Source organism: Rhinatrema bivittatum, chromosome 3, assembly GCF_901001135.1.
Source record: "Rhinatrema bivittatum chromosome 3, aRhiBiv1.1, whole genome shotgun sequence".
Taxonomy (NCBI): domain Eukaryota; kingdom Metazoa; phylum Chordata; class Amphibia; order Gymnophiona; family Rhinatrematidae; genus Rhinatrema; species Rhinatrema bivittatum.
The window spans coordinates 175,940,460-175,960,798 of NC_042617.1; the positions used below are offsets into that span (position 1 = coordinate 175,940,460).

Consider the following 20,339-nt stretch of genomic DNA (forward strand, 5'->3'; position numbering starts at 1 on the left):
GAAGAGCCCCTGATGGGGGCCGGGACGGCAGCACCGGATGCAACGGCACAGCCTAGTGCAGGGAAAGGTGCACAGGCCTTAGACGGGGATGACCCCAAGGTGGTGCGGCTATTCCGCAGAGAGGAACTGTCACCTCTCATCCCAGCCATTCTCCAGGAGCTGGGGATTGAGGCTCCCCCAGTGGTGGTCCGCCAGGAGGCGAACATGGATCCCGTTTTGCTCGGCCTCACAGGGCCGGCGGTCGCCTTCCCTTTTCATTTCTCATCCACGGATATCCTCTTCAAGGAATGGGATACTCCGGAGCTGGGTTTGAAAGTCAGCAAAGCCATGGATAAGCTCTACCCTTTACCGGAGGAGGCGTTGGAACTCCTCAGACTCCCGAAGGTGGATGCGGCGGTCTCCGCTGTCACGAAGAGGTCTACCATCCCGGTCACGGGAGCAACTGCCCTCCGGGATATTCAGGACCGAAAGTTGGAGGTTCAACTCAAAAAGATTTTTGAGGTTTCCGCCCTAGGAGTACGAGCTGCCATTTGCACGAACTTTGCTATGCGTGCTAGTCTGCGCTGGGCCCAAGTATTGCAGGCTAATGCGGATCTCTCTCCGGAGGAGGCTTTCCAAGCAGATAGGTTGGAAGCGGCTATTGCATATGGGGCTGATGCGCTCCATGATCTTTTACGCACTTCAGCTAGGTCCATGGTAGCAGCGGTGTCGGCACGCCGTCTTCTTTGGCTACGCAACTGGGCGGCGGATGGTTCGTCCAAGGCTCACCTCGGGGCGTTACCCTTTAAGGGGAAATTGCTGTTCGGAAAGGAGTTAGATGACTTAATGGTTTCTCTAGGTGAGAACCGAGCGTTTAAGCTGCCAGAGGATAGGGCCCGGGCGCGCTCTTCTTTTTCCAGCAGAGCTCGTTTCCGGGGATCCCGAAAGTCCAGGCCACAAAGATCCACCGGGTCCTCTTATAGACCGTCCTCTTCTCGGAACACTCACTGGCAGCAGTCCTTTCGAGGCAAACGTTTTGGCAGGCAAGGAGGAGCCCCGTCGGGTGCGGGGTCCAAGCCTTCGCAATGAAGTTCGGCCGGCCCATCCCTCCTTGCGTCCTCAGCACGTTGTCCCAAACGTGGGGGCGCGTCTATCCTTGTTCCTCGAGGAATGGGCCAGCATTACGTCGGATCAGTGGGTCCTCAATGTGATAAGACACGGTTACGAGTTAGATTTTGCTCGCATCCCAGTGGACAAATTCCTGGTCTCGCCCTGCAAAGATCCCAAGAAGAAAGCGGCGGTGCTAGATACCATTCGAAGACTAGAAAGCTTGGGGGCCATCTCTCCGGTTCCGGCCGATCAGTACGGCAAGGGCCGTTATTCCATTTACTTCATAGTTCCCAAGAAAGACGGCACTTTCCGACCCATTCTGGATCTCAAAGGAGTCAACAGATGCCTTCGGGTCCCTCACTTCAAGATGGAGACCATTCGTTCGGTGATTGCGTCAGTGCGGCCAGGAGAATTCCTTGCGTCACTAGATCTCACAGAAGCATACCTTCATGTGGGCATCCAACCAGCGTTCCAGCGGTTCCTACGGTTTTGCAATCTGGGAAGACACTTCCAGTTCCGGGCTCTTCCGTTCGGCCTGGCGACAGCGCCTCGGACATTCACGAAAGTGATGGTGGTGGTGGCGGCGCACTTACGTCGGGAAGGCCTCCTGGTTCACCCTTACCTCGACGATTGGCTGATTCGGGCGAAGTCAGAGAGCTTGTGTCGGCAGGCGGTAGCCAAGGTGCTTCAATTCTTGCAGTCCCTGGGCTGGGTGGTCAACTACAACAAGAGTCATCTGGAACCCACTCAGTCCTTGGAGTATCTAGGAGCCGTCTTCGACACAAAACGGGGCAGAGTGATTCTCTCTCAGGAACGGATATGCAAATTACAGTCTCAGGTGCGACGGCTTTTGTCTCAGCACCGTCCGCGAGTCTGCGATTACCTGACGGTTCTCGGATCTATGGCCTCCACGCTGGCGTTAGTCCCTTGGGCATTCGCTCACCTACGGCCGCTGCAGTTTTCATTGCTTTCCCGCTGGAAACCGATTTCAGAGGAATTTTATCTTCCACTGCATCTCGACAGTCAGGCGCGCTCCAGCCTGAGCTGGTGGCTGGACTCCAAACATCTCTCCTGTGGAGTATCTCTTCTCCTTCCCAACTGGACAGTGGTGACCACAGATGCCAGTCTTTCCGGTTGGGGTGCAGTCTGCCAAGGGAAATCGGTTCAAGGTCTGTGGTCAGAAGATCAGACCCGGTGGTCTATCAACCGCCTAGAGTCCAGGGCGGTCCGTCTGGCATTGCAAGCTTTTCTACCCCTCGTACGAGGAAAGGCGATCCGAGTATTGTCGGACAACGCTACCACCGTGGCTTACATCAATCGCCAGGGCGGGACGAAAAGCCCTCAAGTAGCGGAGGAAGCGCGTTCCTTGATGGCCTGGGCAGAGCGGCATCTCAGCGATCTCGCTGCGTCTCACATAGCAGGAGTCGACAATGTCCAGGCGGACTTCCTCAGCCGGCACCACCTGGATCCGGGAGAGTGGGAGCTGGCGGAAGAAGCGTTTCTTCTCATTTGCAGGACTTGGGGAACGCCCCACATGGACCTGATGGCCACGTGGCACAACTCAAAAGCTCCGAGATTTTTCAGTCGTCGACGAGAAAGAGGAGCAGAAGGGGTCGACGCGTTAGCTCTTCCCTGGCCAGCGGAGGTGCTACTGTATGTGTTCCCACCGTGGCCCATGATCGGCAAAATCCTGCGGCGCATAGAATTGCACCCGTCCAACGTGATCATGGTGGCGCCGGAATGGCCGCGCCGTCCGTGGTTTGCGGATCTGATCCAATTGTCGGTGGCGCCGCCCCTTCGTCTACAGGGGTTTCCGGGGCTCCTTCGTCAGGGCCCCGTCTGTTTAGAGGATGCGGATCACTTCTGTCTCGCGGCATGGCTTTTGAGAGGAATCGTTTGAAGCGCAAAGGTTACTCAGATGCGGTAGTTGCCACATTGCTGAGATCCAGGAAGCAGTCTACATCTCTGGCCTATGTTAGAGTCTGGGTAGTTTTTGAAGAGTGGTGCGTAGAGCGGGGTCTGGATCCCACTTCCGCTACTATTCCTGATATTTTGGCTTTTCTCCAGGCTGGGCTGGCCAAAGGTTTAGCATGCAGTTCCCTACGGGTCCAAGTGTCGGCGCTTGGTTGTTTGCGTGGTAAAGTCAGGGGAGTCTCCCTGGCTCTCCACCCTGATATTTCCCGTTTTCTTAGGGGAGCGAAACACCTCCGTCCTCCTTTGCGGTTCCCTTGTCCATCTTGGAACCTCAACTGGGTGCTCTCGGCCTTATGCTCAGCTCCGTTTGAGCCTCTTAAGCGGTCTACGATCAAAGATCTCACGTTGAAGACTGTATTCCTGATAGCGATTGCGTCCGCTCGTCGAGTTTCCGAGTTGCAGGCTTTGTCCTGTAGGGAGCCCTTCTTGCGCATTTCCGATTCGGGGGTTTCCTTGCGGACCGTTCCATCTTTTCTGCCTAAGGTCGTATCGGCTTTTCATTTGAATCAATCAGTTGAACTTCCTTCTTTTGCGGTAGGGGAGTCTTCTGACCCGAAATCAAGGGACTTGAGAAAGCTAGATGTGCGGAGGTCTCTTCTTCGCTATCTAGAGGTCACAAATTCTTTTCGGTTGACGGATCATCTGTTTGTGTTGACATCGGGTCCAAAGAAAGGTTCTGCTGCGTCCCGCACGACGATTGCCCGTTGGCTCAAGGAGGCCATTGGTTCCGCGTACATTTTGCGCGGTAAATCACCGCCGGTGGGTCTTCGTGCTCATTCAACGAGGTCTCATGCTGCGTCTTGGGCGGAATTTTCTCAGGTATCGCCTCAAGAGATTTGTAGGGCGGCTACCTGGAAATCGTTGCATACATTCATTAAACATTACCGGTTGGATGTTCAGGCTGCTGATGCTGGGGGATTTGGAGAGAGGGTACTCCGAGCGGGACTCTCTGCTTCCCACCCTCGGTAACTTAGCTCTGGTACATCCCAGGTGTCCTGGACTGATCCTGGTACGTACAGGGAAAGGAAAATTAGTTTCTTACCTGATAATTTTCGTTCCTGTAGTACCAAGGATCAGTCCAGGATCCCGCCCGCAGTATTGCGCTATAGTAACGGAGAGTCCGCTCATTGTTGTTTTTTAATACGCTGACCCCTTGTTTTGTTCGCTCTCCCGGTTGGGGAGTCTGTTTTCCTGTAGGGGTGTTGTAGTTGTGTTTTGGTTTTCTTAGTGAATTTCTATAGTTAGCTATGTTGGCTTTTGGATTTTCTACTTTGACATTACGTATGACTGAGGGGCTGTGACTGGCACAGGGGGCTTATATATGGCTCCGCCCACAAGTTTTAATCTGTCTCCATCTACTGGTGCGGAGTCACAACCCAGGTGTCCTGGACTGATCCTTGGTACTACAGGAACGAAAATTATCAGGTAAGAAACTAATTTTCCTTTAGGGAAATTTTGAGAGTCCGCTCGATTAGTGTTTGGCTTCATGTTTTGGTCCCGCGCAGGTGTGTTGTATGGGCGACAAGTCTTACTGAATTTTCAATTTCCAAGGTTTTCTTCTTCCCTCTGCTCGTTTGGGGGAAATTGTATGTAGTTAGTGTAGATTGTATTATTTTCATCTGGCTTGGATACAGTTCAATACTGGCGGACTGCAGGTGGCACCTCTACTTAAGGGGCAGTGTCTGTCAACAACTTCTGTCTCCACCTGCTGGAGGTGAGGCAAAACCCAGTTGTCTGGACTGATCTGTGGTACTACAGGAACGAAAATTAGCAGGTAAGGATCGATTTTCCTATCCTCAGCACATTTGAACTTGTTGGAGATAATTCTTTTTTACTCAATGCACAGTTAAGCTCTGGAATTTGTTGCTAGAGAATGTGGTTAGTGTAGGTGGGTTAAAAAAAAGTTTTTGTATAGGTTCTTGGAGGAGAAGTCCTTTAGCTGCTATTAATCAAATTGACTTAGGAAATAGCCAGTGGGATTTAGTTAGTGTTTGGGTACATGCCAGGTACTTGTAGCCTGGATTAGCCACTGTTGGAAAAAGGATGCTGGGCTTGATGGACCCTTGGTCTGACCCAGTATGGCAATTTATGTTCTTAACCCTGATCAGATTCTGGTGCTTGGGATATAGCCTTCTCATCTGTACAAAGGCAAACTTGTTTTGGCACCAGGAAACTGTCTATTGGTAGAGTAAAGTAAAGTAACAGGAGCATAGACTTCAGGAAGTCAGATAAATGAGAAGGACTAGCCTTCTTTAGGACGTCAAAAATTAAGATAATCAACATGTACCTGAAACTTTTAAAATTGGAGAATGTGAGCATTATAGTTCAGCCCATAGAATAGATGAGCTGCTGCATTTTGAACAATTTTCAGTTTCTTAGTGCAAGCCTATATGTAGTTGGGGAGGGAGATGTGGATATAGTTAGACCCATTCTGTTTTACCTGATCATAATGAAAAATTTGGATTTGTGGATTTGAATCCTGTCCATTCTGTTCCTTTTTGAACATATTTGAATTTTGTACTCGATAAAACAGAATTTTGACAGGTCTGCAAAAATAGTAGAAAAATAGAATTTCCACATTCTTGCTGTGTAAGTAGTTGAGCAATAAAATTATTTGCGTATCAAGAATCAGATTCTTAAAAAAAAAAAAAAAAAAAGGAAGGTTAGTAAATGTGTTAATTATTCACATTTTTATTTTATATTTTTAAAGAACTTTGAAGGCAATGAAGTTGAACTTTCCTATGCAAAGAATGGGCAAGATCTGGGTGTGGCCTTCAAAATCAGCAAGGAGCTCCTGGCTGATAATGTCCTCTACCCACATGTTCTCTGCCACAATTGTGCAGTGGAATTCAATTTTGGTCAGATGGCAGAACCGTATTTTCCTGTACCAGAAACCTACACCTTCATTCAGAAGGTTTCGCTGGAAGATCGGGTCAGGGGACCAAAGGGACCTGAGCAGAAGAAAGAATGTGAGGTAACTACATCTGTGGAAAAGAATTTACTTCAGTGTGTTTGAATAAATAATTTGTTAAACTTGACTAAGTTGCTTAATCCTGCATTGGAAGTTCAATGGATATTTTATTTTGCAGCTTTTACTACTTTAGTTAGAATGTATCTCTGCTTTCATTTTCTTCTGTCTAATCCTGCAGTGTTTTGCTTCCTGGATTAATAAATGTTGAATGTTCAGGTTCACTGTCGTTTCTTGAACAGCCCTAAACAAAAAGCAGGCACATTGCAGCAGTTAAAATCCTAAAATCCCTGCTGGCAAGACTGGATAGGCCATTTCAATCTTTATGCCATTAATTGTTTTGTAAATGTACTACAGGTAATGGTTGGACTTTGCTGTTCTTGGCTGACCTGGCTGCTATACCTTTAGGGTTACTTATCTGTAATGATATCATTTCAGAATCTTTCGGTGTATTGCAGGGACATTTCAAAGCTTATACCATATTGTGAATTATTTTGGGATTTCCAGTAGAGTGTAGTGTCTGGTGTTTAGCGTTCCTTCTGCTTATAGGTAGCAGGCTGTCGAGCTGAATTACTCCTTTTTGTTGAATAGCATTTCATTTACATAAGCTTTTCTTCTGTATATTAAAAATGTGAAGTTTATAAGCTTAAGGAATATTTCTGATCTGTTAGCTTAGTCTGAGTATATCTCTACAGTAAGAGCATTGGGCTCTGAGCATTTTCTTATTAAATAAGGGAGCTACCTCCCTGATACATGCACTCATATATATTGCTCTGCAGCTTCGGTGCATCAATAAACCAGGATTGCTGGCAGATTTGTGTATAGAGGTCCGATTAATTTCTCTTCTTTACTCAAAATATGCATTGTAATAGGTGGTGATGATGGTTGGTTTGCCTGGAGCCGGAAAAACTACATGGGTTTCCAAACATGCAGCAGAGAATCCTGGAAAATACAATATTCTTGGAACAAATACCATCATGGACAAAATGATGGTAAGTAATGGTCTCTTCCTACTTTGAGAACACAATGGCATTGGTAAAGTTTCTTTGTCGACAAGAAGGTTGCAAATTAACCATAATGCATGGATGACATTGCTGACACAGACCAAATTCTAAGCTCATTAAAGACGTGAATGAGCATGCACAGTTCCCATATGTGCACGCTGTCTCTTGAGCCCTTCCTTCTTTCTTCATCTGAGCTTCTACATGGGTAGGTCTGTATCCCAGGGCTTAAAAAACAATTTTTTTTAAAACTTTTCCTAGCGTGTAGCCAGATGGACTCAGGACCAATGGGTCTAGTGGTCTTCTGCTAGCAGATGGGAGACTGAATCAGATTTCAAAGCTGATGTCACTCTAGATATACCCCTGCAGTAACCTTAGCTCTTCAGTATCTGTCTCCTAGCAGGTGCGGACACTATTCCACACACTAGAATAGTGTTAAGAATTACAACAAAGAAGAAAGAAGGAAAATTTACCTTTAAAGAAGATCAAGCCCTGCTCTCCTGAGGTGAAACCTAAGGGTCCCTCCCCCAGTTGAGAATTCCTGATGTGATTTCCGATATCCCTCAGAGGTGTGCCATGGTCCGGTAGCCGGTTCCCGGCATGGACTTAGCCCCAGAGTGGCTGAAAGGCAGCGGGTGCACAACAGAGCGCAGTGGTGAAGGTAAAGCCCTCTCCCCCTGCAGCTGGAGACCGTCCCGGCAGTTGATCGGTAAGTGCCGAGACCAGGTAAGCAGAAAACTTTAAATTCAGGTCTCTGAGGCTCGTATTGCCATACCTATTCAATTTCCTTTCTGGCGAGGTAAAAAGGGAGCACCGATCAGGTTGAGCAGCCCTGGTTGGGCTAGGCCCCGATCCGGTACAGGGGTCCACGTGGAGACCCTCGGGGGCGCCATCTTACGTGTGGGGGGCATCTGCACCATCTTCCCTGCTCGACCGGCAGTATGCGCGGGGCAGGCCGGGCGGCCGATGCGCCTAACTTGTGCGCGTCCAGTACAGATGTGCGCACAGCTACACGCACAGTGGCGAGCATAACCGCGCACACAACTGGGTCGCACGCATATCTACAAGCACAGCCGCGTTTACAATTACACGCGCACATTGAATCAATGGCACCAGCACCCAAGAAGGCCAAAAAGAATTCTCTGTGCACAGTCTGCCAAATAAGAGCCGCACAGCCTGAACTGGAGTCCTGCCAGTGCCAGCATTGCGAGGAAGCCCAGGGGGAACCAAAGCCTGGTCCCTTACTGTCTGGGGATGGGTCTGGAACTACTACAGATGATAGTTCCCCAGATCTAGCCATCTCTGAGAGAGCCTCTCCACAAGAGGGCCCCTCAGGGGCCTACACAGACTCCCCCTGGGGTTAACATGGACCCAGGGACCTTCTGGTTAGTTTTTCCAAGGGCTACAAGCCTTAGTTCAGGCGCAATCAGCCCCGGCTGCGCCCCAGGCTCAACCCCTGCCGGAAGCACAAGAGTCTCCTGGCCCTGCTCAGATGCCTTGGGACAGGCCTTGCCTAACCAAGAATTTCCCTGACAGGTATCCAGATACCTCAGATGATGGCGACTCCATGGAAGAAGGAGAAATTCCTCCAGGCCTGGAACCATACTGAACCATGCTTCGCTTCTTCCACAAGGATGAACTACCAGCCCTTGTTTCCCAGACTCTGAAGACTCTGGATATTCCAGGAACAGACCCGATGGCGGAACCAAAGAAGAACTCCATCCTGGTGTCTTTGTAAAGCCTCATGCTACTTCCTAATGATGGAAGCCATCCAGGAACTCACAACCTGGAATGGGATGCCCCGGAGGCCAGCTTCAAAGGAGGTTGGGCCTTGGAGGCCCTATACCCTCTAGAACCAGCGACCAAGGATGCCATGGTCTGAACCATCTCTAAGCGAAGAACGATTCCTGTTGAGGGAGGGGCTGCAATGAAGGATACTCAGGATAGACGACTGGAATCCATCCTTAAGCAGGCCTTCGACGCAACAGTAATGATACTGCGGTTTGCCTTCTGCTGCGTACTGGTGGCATATTCCTGCTTACTCCTCTCGAGAGAGAGGCAAATACTTACAGAAAGTATACCGGTGAGACTATGGAACCTGCAGCAGCATTCCTGACGGATGCAAGTTCAGACCTGGTGCGTACCTCAGCCAGAGGCGTAGCCTCGATAGTGGCAGCCAGAAGACAACTATGGCTACGGAATTGGTCTGCTGACGTGACATCTAAAGCGAATCTCACAAGGATGCCCTTTAAAGGATCTCTCTTGTTTGGAAGCAAATTGGAAAAGTTAGCCAGCAAGTGGGGCGAATCCCTAGTGCCTCGGCTACTGGAAAATAGGAATAAAAGATCTCTACGTCCCTCTCCCAGAAGAACCAAGGGTGAGGCTCACAACACATTAGACCCTACAGGAACTCGCAGTTCCAGGAACCTCGACCCTCCGGAAGGTCCCAGCTTTTTCGGAACCGAATCCCTATGCATGCTCAAAGTCCATATTGGCAGCACTGGATGATGTTACCTACTTGTTACAGCTAATTGTCTACAGAGAACCCTATTTACAGGTAAGCAAACTAGCTTTACCAAAAGCAACCTTTAACTAGCTCTCTAATTTTTGTGTACTTGCTTTAACAAAATATATATTCACTATTTCGCATGGACTGGTCTCCTAATGTGCCTGTACCTGCAGGTGGCTGGCTTCAAGAAGCAGATGGCCGAAACTGGAAAACTGAGCACATTATTGCAGAGAGCCCCTCAGTGTCTCGGCAAATTTATTGAGATTGCGGCTCGCAAGAAGCGGAACTTCATCCTGGATCAGGTATATTTATTTAAGAACATTTATATGCAGACTTTCAGCAGCATTCAGACAACTCATAGCTGTTACATAGTAACCATAAATAGAATATAAACATTAACAGACCAACTTCTCGCTCAATTAAATAAAAACCAACCCAGAAATCAATATATCTGAATAATGAATAACACCTGAATCCAGCCTAAACTCTGGAATATTAGATCAGACGTGATCTAGGATGGGGGAGCAGCAGAAATAACACTCTTCCTCTCTATCCAGCCAGACCAGTCCAGATAGATGGATTTATGTTCCCCTATGAGCAGATGGAAACAAAACAGTTTTGCTCACATCACCCTATATAGGATCCTGTACTTCTGCCTGCAAGATGTTATGAGAGATTCCTGTGGAATGAGGTGGTGCCTAGCCTAAGTCAAATGAAAAGACAGGAAGAGTGGAGAGTATAGACCCATGTGTCTTGACTGGTCTGGCTGGACTCAAGAAAAGGAAATTATCAAGTAAGATTAAATTTCTCTTTTTCGGGTTTAGAATGGAAAATGTCATAGCGGGTTTTTTTTGGGGGGGGGGTTAGCAGCTAGTTCCCTGTACGTACCAGGATCAGTCCAGACAGTGGGTTATGTCCCCTATCCAGCAGGTGGAGACAGACCAAAATTGTGAGGATGTCCCTTTAAGGGGAGAACCTGTACACTAACCCCTTCAGTATTCGTCTGTCTCCAGCAGGTGCAACAGCTCCCCTTCGGCTCTCTGGCTTGTCAGCCTTTTCCATTCCTTCTTAGGTTCAAGCAAGTACTTCAGAAAAGTTATATTTCTGGGGTTTTTTGATCCCTAGTGTCTTTTTCTTTTTTCTTGGGAGACTAGTCTCCTCTCTCTTGCCGGACTCATGGGGCTATTTGCCCTATTTGCGCTGCATAGTCTGAGTCCGGGTTACCTTCCAGGTGTGGGACTCGCTCCCCTTTTCTGGCTGCCGAGAGGGTTTTAGACCTGCTGCTGCGCTCAGTCACTACTGATTTAAAAAAATCAGTTTAAAAGGTACCAAAGTTCCGAAGTCGCAGGTATTCAAATACCTCTGACTTCTGCAGCAGTTGACCAGAATTTTTCTTACTTTTTTTTTTTTTTTTTTAACTTTTTTGGCCCTTTTCTGGTCCTCAGGCTTTAATCCGGCAGTCAGACAGGCAGGAGTCGGCAGGGTCTCCCTTCTCTCTCCTTGGTGCTGAGACTGTCACTGAGTTTTTACCATTTTTTTCACTTTTGTTCTCAGACCAGCTTGGGCTATGCCTCGGCAGGAAGTTTGTTTTGCCTGTGGGCTTTTTTACTCCCATTTTTCGCGGCAGAGTCTTTGCCCTGCTTGCCTGCCGGGTGGGGAAGGTCCCTCCTCGGCTGAGAGGACAAATTTAGCCCGGGGATCGACTCCCCCAGGCTTGGCCGTTTTTAAGCCGGCAGAATTCTTCAGCGGTGGCCATTTTGGATTTTTCAACGGCTCCGATTTCGGAGCTGCCTGGGGCTGGGGGGCCAGATTTTTGTGATTTACCCCCCGATTTGAGCCCTGTGGACCCCCAGGAGGTGAGTACTGACCCCCCGTCCCGTTTTTACAGGGTCCCTTTTTCAGCTGAATTTGTTCTCCTCATGCATAAATCTTATTTAACTAGCTTGCATGAGGAGCAGGAACCCCCCCTCCTCGACCCTCCCCCTGCAAAAATACCCCGTTCCTCGCCGTTGACTACTAGCCCGGCTGCGGAACGCCAGGGGCCAGTTAGGGTCCGAGTGGTCCCCGGGGTGGCTCCTCTCCCAGATCCTCCTACGGTTCCGGTCTCTCTGGATCCAGGTCCCTGCCCAGATCCTATGGATACCTCTCCGCTGGAGGGAGATGACTCCAGATTTCTTCGTTTGTTCCGCAGGGAGGAGCTGGGGCCTCTTATCCCCTTCGTCCTACAGGAATTAGGTCTGGAAGGTCCCTCGGTAGATAATCTACTGGACTCCCTGCCCAAGAATATGGATCCGGTCCTAGTGGGGCTTAGTGCCCCAGCCACGGCGTTTCCCTTTCACCCTATGCTGAAGCATTTGATTTTACGGGAGTGGGAGGCTCCTGAGGGGGCTCTCAGGGTGGGACGCGCCATGGAGAAACTGTATCCCCTTCCTGAGGAAGGCTTGGATCTGTTACGGTACCCCGCGGTTGATTCTTATGTCTCCGCGGTCACTAAGCACACCACGATCCCGGTCGAAGGGTCTACGGCCCTCAAGGATCCGCAGGACCGTAAGTTGGAGTCATATCTTAAGCGCATCCATTAATCCTTAGCTTTGGGGGTCCAGGCTACTTGCTGCAGTAGTCTCATGCTGCGTGCAGGCCTCCGGTGGGTTCAACAGCTCCTTGGTGCACAGGCTCTTCCGTCGGCGGAGACATAACAGGCGGAGCGTTTGGAGGCTGTCATAGCGTATGCGGCTGACGCGTTTTATGACCTGGTCTGGGTTCAATCCAAGGCGATGGCTTCGCAACTGGTCGGCTGATCAGTCTTCTAAAGCTCGACTGGGTACCCTACCTTTTAAAGGTAAGATGTTGTTTGGGGAGGATCTTGAGAAGCTTATGGAATCCTTAGGGAAAGACAAGGTCCATAAGCTTCCGGAGGATCGCCCCAAGCCTTCGCGCCCCTCCGCGCCCTTGCGTTCTCACTTCCGGGGCCAACGGCGTTTTACTTCTCGGGGACGGGGTGGTTCTTCAAGAGGCTCCTCCCAGGCTCAGTCCTGGTTGCAGTCCTTTCGCGGGCGCCGGCCTTTTCGGGAGGGCCAGCCTGCGCGTACCGCTCCTAAATCCTCCGCCCAATGAAGGTCAGTTGACTCATTCCTTTGTTCCTTACCTTGGCGGCCGCCTCTCTTTATTTCTCGAGGAATGGGTCACAATCACGTCGGACCAGTGGGTCCTCGACATTATCAGGGACTGCTACGCCCCCGAGATCGTCCGCACCCTTCCGGATCTGTTCCTCTTCTCGCCGTGCGGGCAGTCCAAGAGGGCCGCGGTAGAACAGACGCTGACCAGACTTCTGGATCTGGGGGTGGTGGTCCTGGTTCCGGAGAGGGAGCTTGGCGCCGGCCAGTATTCTATTTACTTCATCGTTCCCAAAAAGGATGGGTCCTTTCGCCCGATACTGGACCTCAAGCGGGTCAATTGTGCCCTGAAGGTTCCCCACTTCCGTATGGAAATCCTTCGTACAGTTATAGCGGTGGTCCGTCCCGGGGAGTTTCTCGCCTCTCGATCTCACGGAGGCATATTTTCACATCCCCATCCACCGCGACTACCAGAGGTATCCTCCGGTTCCATATCCTCAATCGTGACTTCCAGTTTCAGGCACTTCCCTTCGGTCTTGCAACGGCGCCTCGTACTTTCACGAAGGTCATGGTAGTGGTTGCCGCGGCTTTGCGCCGGGAAGGGATCCTGGTCCATCCTTATCTAGACGATTGGCTCATCAGAGCCAAGTCGGCTTCCTGTTGACAGGCAGTGGATCGAGTGTTAGCTCTTCTCTCCTCCCTCGGGTGGATAATAAACTTTGACAAAAGCAACCTTCAGCCTTCCCAGGAGTTAAAGTTCTTGGGGGCCCACTTCGACACGCGAGCAGGCAAGGTATTTTTACCCCTCGCACGAGCTCTCAAGTTAATCGATCAGATCCAAAACCTGGTGGCTCTGCCTTCTCCCACGGCCTGGGATTACCTGCAGGTCCTGGGTTCCATGGCCTCCACCATAGATCTTGTCCCTTGGGCTTTCGCTCATATGCGACCTTTGCAGAAAGCTTTGCTGTTACGCTGGAAGCCGGTGTCAGAGCAGTTCCAGATGGTCCTTCCACTCTCCGCCTTTATAGTTGACGATTTGCAATGGTGGCTCTACCTATCGCATCTCCTTCGGGGGATGCCTCTCGAAGCTCCGCAGTGGACGATAGTCACCACGGATGCCAGCCTTTCGGGTTGGGGTGCGGTTTGCCCCTCTCAGTCCATTCAAGGTGTCTGGAATCCGGCACAATCTCGCTGGCACATCAATCGTCTGGAGACCTTGGCGGTGCACCTGGCTCTTCAGGAGTTCCTTCCTCTCCTTCGCGGCAAGGCGGTGAGGGTACTCTCCGACAACTCCACCGCAGTGTCTTACATCAACCGCCAGGGGGGTACTCAAAGCCCCCTGGTAGCTCTGGAAGCGAGTCTTCTCCTCTCCTGGGCGGAACTTCATCTGCAATGCCTGGTGGCTTCCCACATTGCGGGCAAGGAGAACATTCAAGCGGATTTCCTCAGCTGGCAAGTCCTTGATCCGGGAGAGTGGGAACTCTCGGAGGTAGCCATGGCTTTGATAGTGACCAGGTGGGGCCCCCCTCACCTCGATCTCATGGCGACTCTACACAATGCCAAGGCCAATCGATTCTTCAGCCGCAGGAGGGAGCACGGATCAGAGGGAGTGGACGCGCTAGCTCTGTCCTGGCCGTTGGGCGTACTCCTGTACGTGTTTCCTCCGTGGCCACTGGTGGGGAAAGTTCTCAGAAGAATCGAGCTCCACCAGGGTCCAGTCATTCTCGTAGCTCCCGAGTGGCCGCGAAGACCGTGGTTCTCGGATCTCGTCAATCTGGCGTCGGACGGGCCCCTGCGTCTCTGTCACCTACCTAGTCTTCTCCGGCAGGGACCTGTATTTTTCGACCAGGCCGATCGCTTTTGTCTAGCGGCCTGGCTTTTGAACGGCGACGCCTGAGGCGCAAGGGTTATAAAGAAGAGGTTATCTCCACCCTCCTTCGAGCACGGAAGCAATCTACTTCCCTGGCCTATGTACGGGTTTGGAAGGTTTTTGAGTCTGTTTGTGCGGAATCAGGCTCCTCTGTCCACTCTGCTTCGGTCCCAACGATTCTTTCTTTCCTCCAGAAGGGTCTTTCTAAGGGCCTTTCATTCAGCTCGCTCCGCGTTCAGGTCTCGGCGCTTGGCTCTCTCCAAGGGCCCTTGGATGGTCACCCTCTTGCGAGTCATCCCGACGTGGTTCGGTTTCTCCAGGGTGTTCGACATCTTCGTCCTCCCTCTCGAGCCACTTGTCCGTCGTGGAGTCTCAATCTGGTCCTTCGGGCACTCTGTGTGGCTCCCTTCGAACCTCTACGCCACACTACGCTTAAGGATCTTACGCTTAAGGCCATTTTCTTGGTCTCTATCTCCTCGGCGCGGCGAATTTCTGAGATCCAGGCGTTGTCTTGCCAGGAGCCCTTCCTGCGATTCTCAGATTCTGGGGTCTCTCTCAAGATGGTGCCCTCCTTTTTGCCCAAGGTGGTTACCTCCTTCCACGTCAATCAGTCTGTAGAGCTCCCAAAAGCAGCTCATGATACACCAGACACTCGACAGACTCCTTGCTCTGGGGGCAATTGCCCGAGTGCCTCCCACAGAAGTGGGACGAGGCCACTGTTCCATCTACTTCATGGTTCCCAAGAAGGAGGGCACTTTCCGCCCAATTCTAGATCTCAAGTCTGTGAACAAGTCCCTCATGGTCCCTCACTTCAGGATGGAGACCCTGCGCTTGGTCGTTGCGGCAGTCCATCGAGGAGAATTCCTGGCCTCTCTGGACCTTATGGAGGCTTACCTTCACATTCCGATCGTCACGGCGCATCAGCGCTTCCTCAGATTCTAGATCTTAGGTCAACATTTTCAATTCCAGGCCCTTCCTTTCGGTCTGGCGACAGCCCCACAAATCTTTACGAAGGTTATGGTGGTGGTGCCGGCTGCTCTCCACCGAGAGGGAATCCTTGTTCACCCTTACCTGGATGACTGGCTCATTCGAGCGAAAACCTTGAGCCAGGGTCATCTGGCGGTCAGCAGAGTGATACAACTCTTCCAATCCCTCAGTTGGATCATCAAGTATGCCAAGAGCAGTCTTACTCCGTCCCAGTCGTTGGACTTGCTGGGAGCGCGGTTCGACACGGTGGGCATGGTCTTCCTGTGGCCGGATCGGGCCCAGGCGTTAAGGGCGCAGATCCAGCGCTTTTCTGGTCTCTCTGCCCACAGCTTGGGATTATCTGCAGGTTCTGGGATCCATGGCATCCACTATCGATCTGGTACCCTGGGCCTTCACGCATATGCGTCAGCTGCAGAGAGCATTGCTCTCCCACTGGAAGGCAGTGACGTGGGAGTTCCTGGTCATCCTTCCGTTTCCATGAGTCACCGGGGACAGTTTTCTCTGGTGGCTGGACCCACTCCACTTGGTGCAGGGAATGCCCTTGAACATTCCAGAATGGATAATAGTCACCACAGATGCCAGTCTCTCCGGTTGGGGAGCAGTCTGCCAGACAAGGTCCCTGCAGGGACAGTGGACGAAGTCTCGAGCACTGTGGCTGATCAACCACTTGGAGACGAGAGTGGTCCGACTAGCACTGAAGAGTTTTCTTCCCCTTGTTCGCCATCGGGCAGTCAGGATCCTCTCTGACAACGCGATCACGGTGGCGTACATAAATCGCCAGGGCGGCACAAGAAGTAGTCACGTCTCATTGGAAACGGACAAGCTCATGGAGTGGGCGGAACTACACCTTGCTCGGTTGACGGCCTCACACATCGCAGGATTGGACAACATTCAGGCGGACTTCTTAAGTTGTCAACGTCTCGATCCTGGGGAGTGGGAGCTCTCCGAGGTGATGCACCTCCTTGTGCGGCGCTGGGGGATCTCTCACCTGGACCTCATGGCGACAGCCCACAACACGAAGGCACCTCGTTTTTTCAGCCGCAGAGGGCGTGGATGCGCTAGTGCTGCTGTGGCCCCGTCACCTTCTCCTCTACGTGTTCCCACCGTGGCCCTCGTGGGCAAGGTCCTACGAAGGATCGAGGTTCACCAGGGCAGGGTGATTCTGGTGGTTCCGGAGATGGCACTGCCGTCCATGGTTCGCGGACCTACTCAACCTGGCAGTGGATGGGCCCCTTCGCCTAGGTCATCTACCGCACCTCTGCGCCAAGGGCCAAAATGTTTCGACAGGGCAAATCGGTTCTGTCTTGCGGTTTGGCTTTTGAGAGGCGCAGGCTAAGACGCCGTAGTTATCCGGAGGCTGTGGTCTCGACCCTCCTTCAGGCTCGGAAGACGTCCACCTCCGTCGCTTATGTCCGTGTGTGGAAAGCTTTGGGTTTTTTTTGAGTCGTGGTGCACTGCCCACTCAGCCCAGCCACGGAATGTCTCTGTGCCTCAGATTCTCTCCTTTCTGCAAGCGGGTTTGGAGAAGTATCTAGCCTACATAAGAACATAGAAATTGCCATGCTGGGTCAGACCAAGGGTCCATCAAGCCCAGCATCCTGTTTCCAATAGAGGCCAAACCAGGCAGACGATCCCATGCAACTGATGCAATTAATAGCAGTGGCTATTCCCTAAGTAAAATTGATTAATAGCCATTAATGGACTTCTCCTCCAAGAACTTATCCAAACCTTTTTTGAACCCAGCTATGCTAACTGCACTAACCACATCCTCCGGCAACAAATTCCAGAGCTTAATTGTGCGTTGAGTAAAAAAGTAATTTCTCCGATTAGTCTTAAATATACTACTTGCTAACTTCATGGAATGCCCCCTAGTCCTTCTATTATTTGAAAGTATAAATAACCAATTCACATCTACCCGTTCAAGACCTCTCATGATCTTAAAGACCTCTATCATATATCCCCCCTCAGCCGTCTCTTCTCCAAGCTGAACAGCCCTTACCTCTTCAGCCTTTCCTCATAGGGGAGCTGTTCCATCCCCTTTATCATTCTGGTTGCCCTTCTCTGTACCTTCTCCATCGCAACTATATCTTCTTTGAAATGTGGTGACCAGAATTGTACATAGTATTCCAGGTGCGGTCTCACCATGGAGCGATATAGAGGCATTATGTGACATTTTCCGTTTTATTAACCATTCCCTTCCTAATAATTCCTAACATTCTGTTTGCTGTTTTGACTGTTGCAGCACACTGAGCCAACGATTTTAAAGTATTATCCACTATGATGCCTAGATCTTTTTCCTGGGTGTTAGCTCCTAATATGGAACCTAACATCGTGTAACTACAGCAAGGGTTATTTTTCCCTATATGCAACACCTTGCACTTGTCCACATTAAATTTCATCTGCCATTTGGATGCCCAATCTTCCAGTCTTGCAAGGGCCTCCTGTATTGTAGGGAAGCTTTGGTACACCCCACAATCTGGACTGATCTGGGTATGTACAGGGAAAAGAAAATTATTCCTTACCTGCTAATTTTTATTCCTGTAGTACCACGGATCAGTCCAGACGCTCTCCCTCAGACTTGTTTGGGATTTATCTTTGGAATCTACTGCTTGACTTCCTTGCTTTCGCCTCTGTGTATCTATGGCTGTCGTATTCACCTGTGGAGCTGTTTCACAGTTCTCTTTGCAAGTTTGCAGTTGCACACAGGTTGGTTCAAGTTTCAGTTCAAGGTTGTAATAACATGGTTTACTTGATCCCTCATTCTCCTCTCTCTCTCTATGGCTTTGATAGTCTGTTTACTGAAGAAGGATAGTGGGTATGCTGGCTTATATGGTAGCACTCTCGGAAGTTTAAAGGTTGGTAGGGCGATGGTGAAGCTCTACTCGCTGTCGCCGGTGGTTTTGGACCTGCTGAAGATTCCAAAAGTGGACGCGGCTGTCTCTGCGGTCACTAAGAAGACCACAATACCCGTAGTGGGTTCTGCCGCGTTAAAAGACATGCAAGACCACAAACTGGAGATCCAGGTGAAGTGGGTCTTTGAGGTGGCCGCTTTGGGCCTTTGAGCAGCAGTCTGCGCTAGTCTTATGCAGAGGGCGTGCCTAGGCTGGTTCCAGAACCGGGAACGGCGGCGAGGGTGCTCTGCAGGTTGCCCGGTTGGAAGCAGGCATTGCGTATGGTGCAGATGCGCTTTACGATCTTGTTTGGACCTAGGCTCGGTCCGTGATGGCAGCTCATCGGCTTCTCTGGTTGAGAAATTGGGCAGCGGACTTGTCCTCCAAATCCCAGCTTTGTAACCTTCCTTTCAAGGGCAAGCTCCTTTTTGGGGAGGAGCTGGATCAGCTGGTTAAACTGCTCGGGGAATCCAAGGGCAATCGGTTGCCAGAAGATAAAGATCTTCCAAAAAGGTTCTTCCCCTTCGGGCTTGTTTTCGGAATTCTCGCCGTTTTCAGTCTACCAGATATTCCGCTCCGTCTGGTCCTAAGCAGACTCAGGGACGCCAGCAGTCCTTTCGCGGTGGTTGCCGCTCCGGAAGGGACTCTGGACACCTCTGTGCGGGAACCTGTAAGCCTGCCCAATGAAATCAACGAGCACCCATTCCATCATCGAAGCAGTAGGACACAAATTATCCAACTTTTACATAGAATAGACAAGAATTTCCTTGGACCACTGGGCCCTGGAGTTCTCGCTTCCGGTTCGGGAGGTGTTTGTGGAGTCCCGCGTGGTCTCTTGCAGCAAGCGCAAGGCAGTTTGGGACACCTGAAACGGCTTCTCTAGCTCAGAGCCATTGTCCTGGTTCTGGAAGCACAGCAGGGACGGGGAAGGTACTCTGTTTACTTTGTGGTTCCCAAAAAGGAAGGTACCTTTCGTCCCATCCTCGATCTGCAGAAGGTCAACCGTTGTTAGAGTCCCTCGTTTTCGTATGGAAACCCTGAGGATGGTAATGGCTGCGGTGCGAAAAAGGGAGTCTCTGGGGTCCCTGGACCCTCACGGAGGCGTATCTTCATATACCAATCCGGCTGAGTCACCAGAGGTTTCAGCGCTTCAAGGTCTTGTGGTCAGCACTTCCAATTTCGAGCCCTCCCGTTTGGTCTCGCAACAGTTCCTCGGACTTTCACCAAGGTGATGGTGGTAGCGGCCTTTCTTCACAAGGAGGGGATTTTAGTCCATCCTTATCTGAACGACTGGTTGATTCGAGCCAAGTCACGAGAGGATTGCGAGAGATCAGTACGCACTGGGATGTTCACCTTAGTTTCTCGGGTGGGTCATCAATTTGTAAAAAAGTCACTTGGAACCCACCCAGAAGCTGGTTTACTTGGGAACGCAGTTCGATACCTTGCGCGGCAAGGTGTTTCTGGCGGAGGATCGTCTAACAAAGTTACAAGGCCAGGTCCACGCTCTGCTGCTGAGGAAAAGTCCCACAGTATGGCATCTGCAAGTCCTGGGCTCCATGGCTTCCACCTTGGATTTGGTTCCCTGGGCGTTCGCTCACTTACGTCCCTTACAAAGTGCACTTTTGTCACGATGGAGGCCGGTGTCGGAACAGTTCCACCTCCCAATACCGCTGCTTCCAGAGTCAGTCTGTTGTGGTGGCTGTCGCGCGACAATCTTGGCCGGGGAGTGGACTTCGACCCTCCTAATTGGCTGATAATCTCCACCGAGGCCAGCCTGTCTGGTTGGGGAGCAGTATGTGCAGACAGATCCGCCCAAGGTCTCTGGTCTCCAGTGGAGGAATCCTGGTCCATCAGTCGACTCGAGACGTTCGCCTTGCCCTACAAGCATTTCTACCCTGGATGCAGGGCAGAATGGTACGAGTGTTCTCTGACAATGC

The 20,339-nt window shown here is 50.9% G+C and overlaps 1 protein-coding gene across 1 annotated transcript in view; it reads left to right on the forward strand.

Annotated features, from left to right (window-relative positions):
• The window catches only part of HNRNPU (heterogeneous nuclear ribonucleoprotein U), a 157,881-nt gene that overhangs the window by 35,393 nt on the left and 102,149 nt on the right, over positions 1-20,339 (forward strand). The window contains exons 7-9 of the mRNA XM_029593953.1: positions 5,774-6,037; positions 6,904-7,023; positions 9,715-9,843. Of these exons, the coding sequence (XP_029449813.1) occupies positions 5,774-6,037; positions 6,904-7,023; positions 9,715-9,843 (513 nt within the window). The remainder of the gene's footprint in view (positions 1-5,773; positions 6,038-6,903; positions 7,024-9,714; positions 9,844-20,339) is intronic.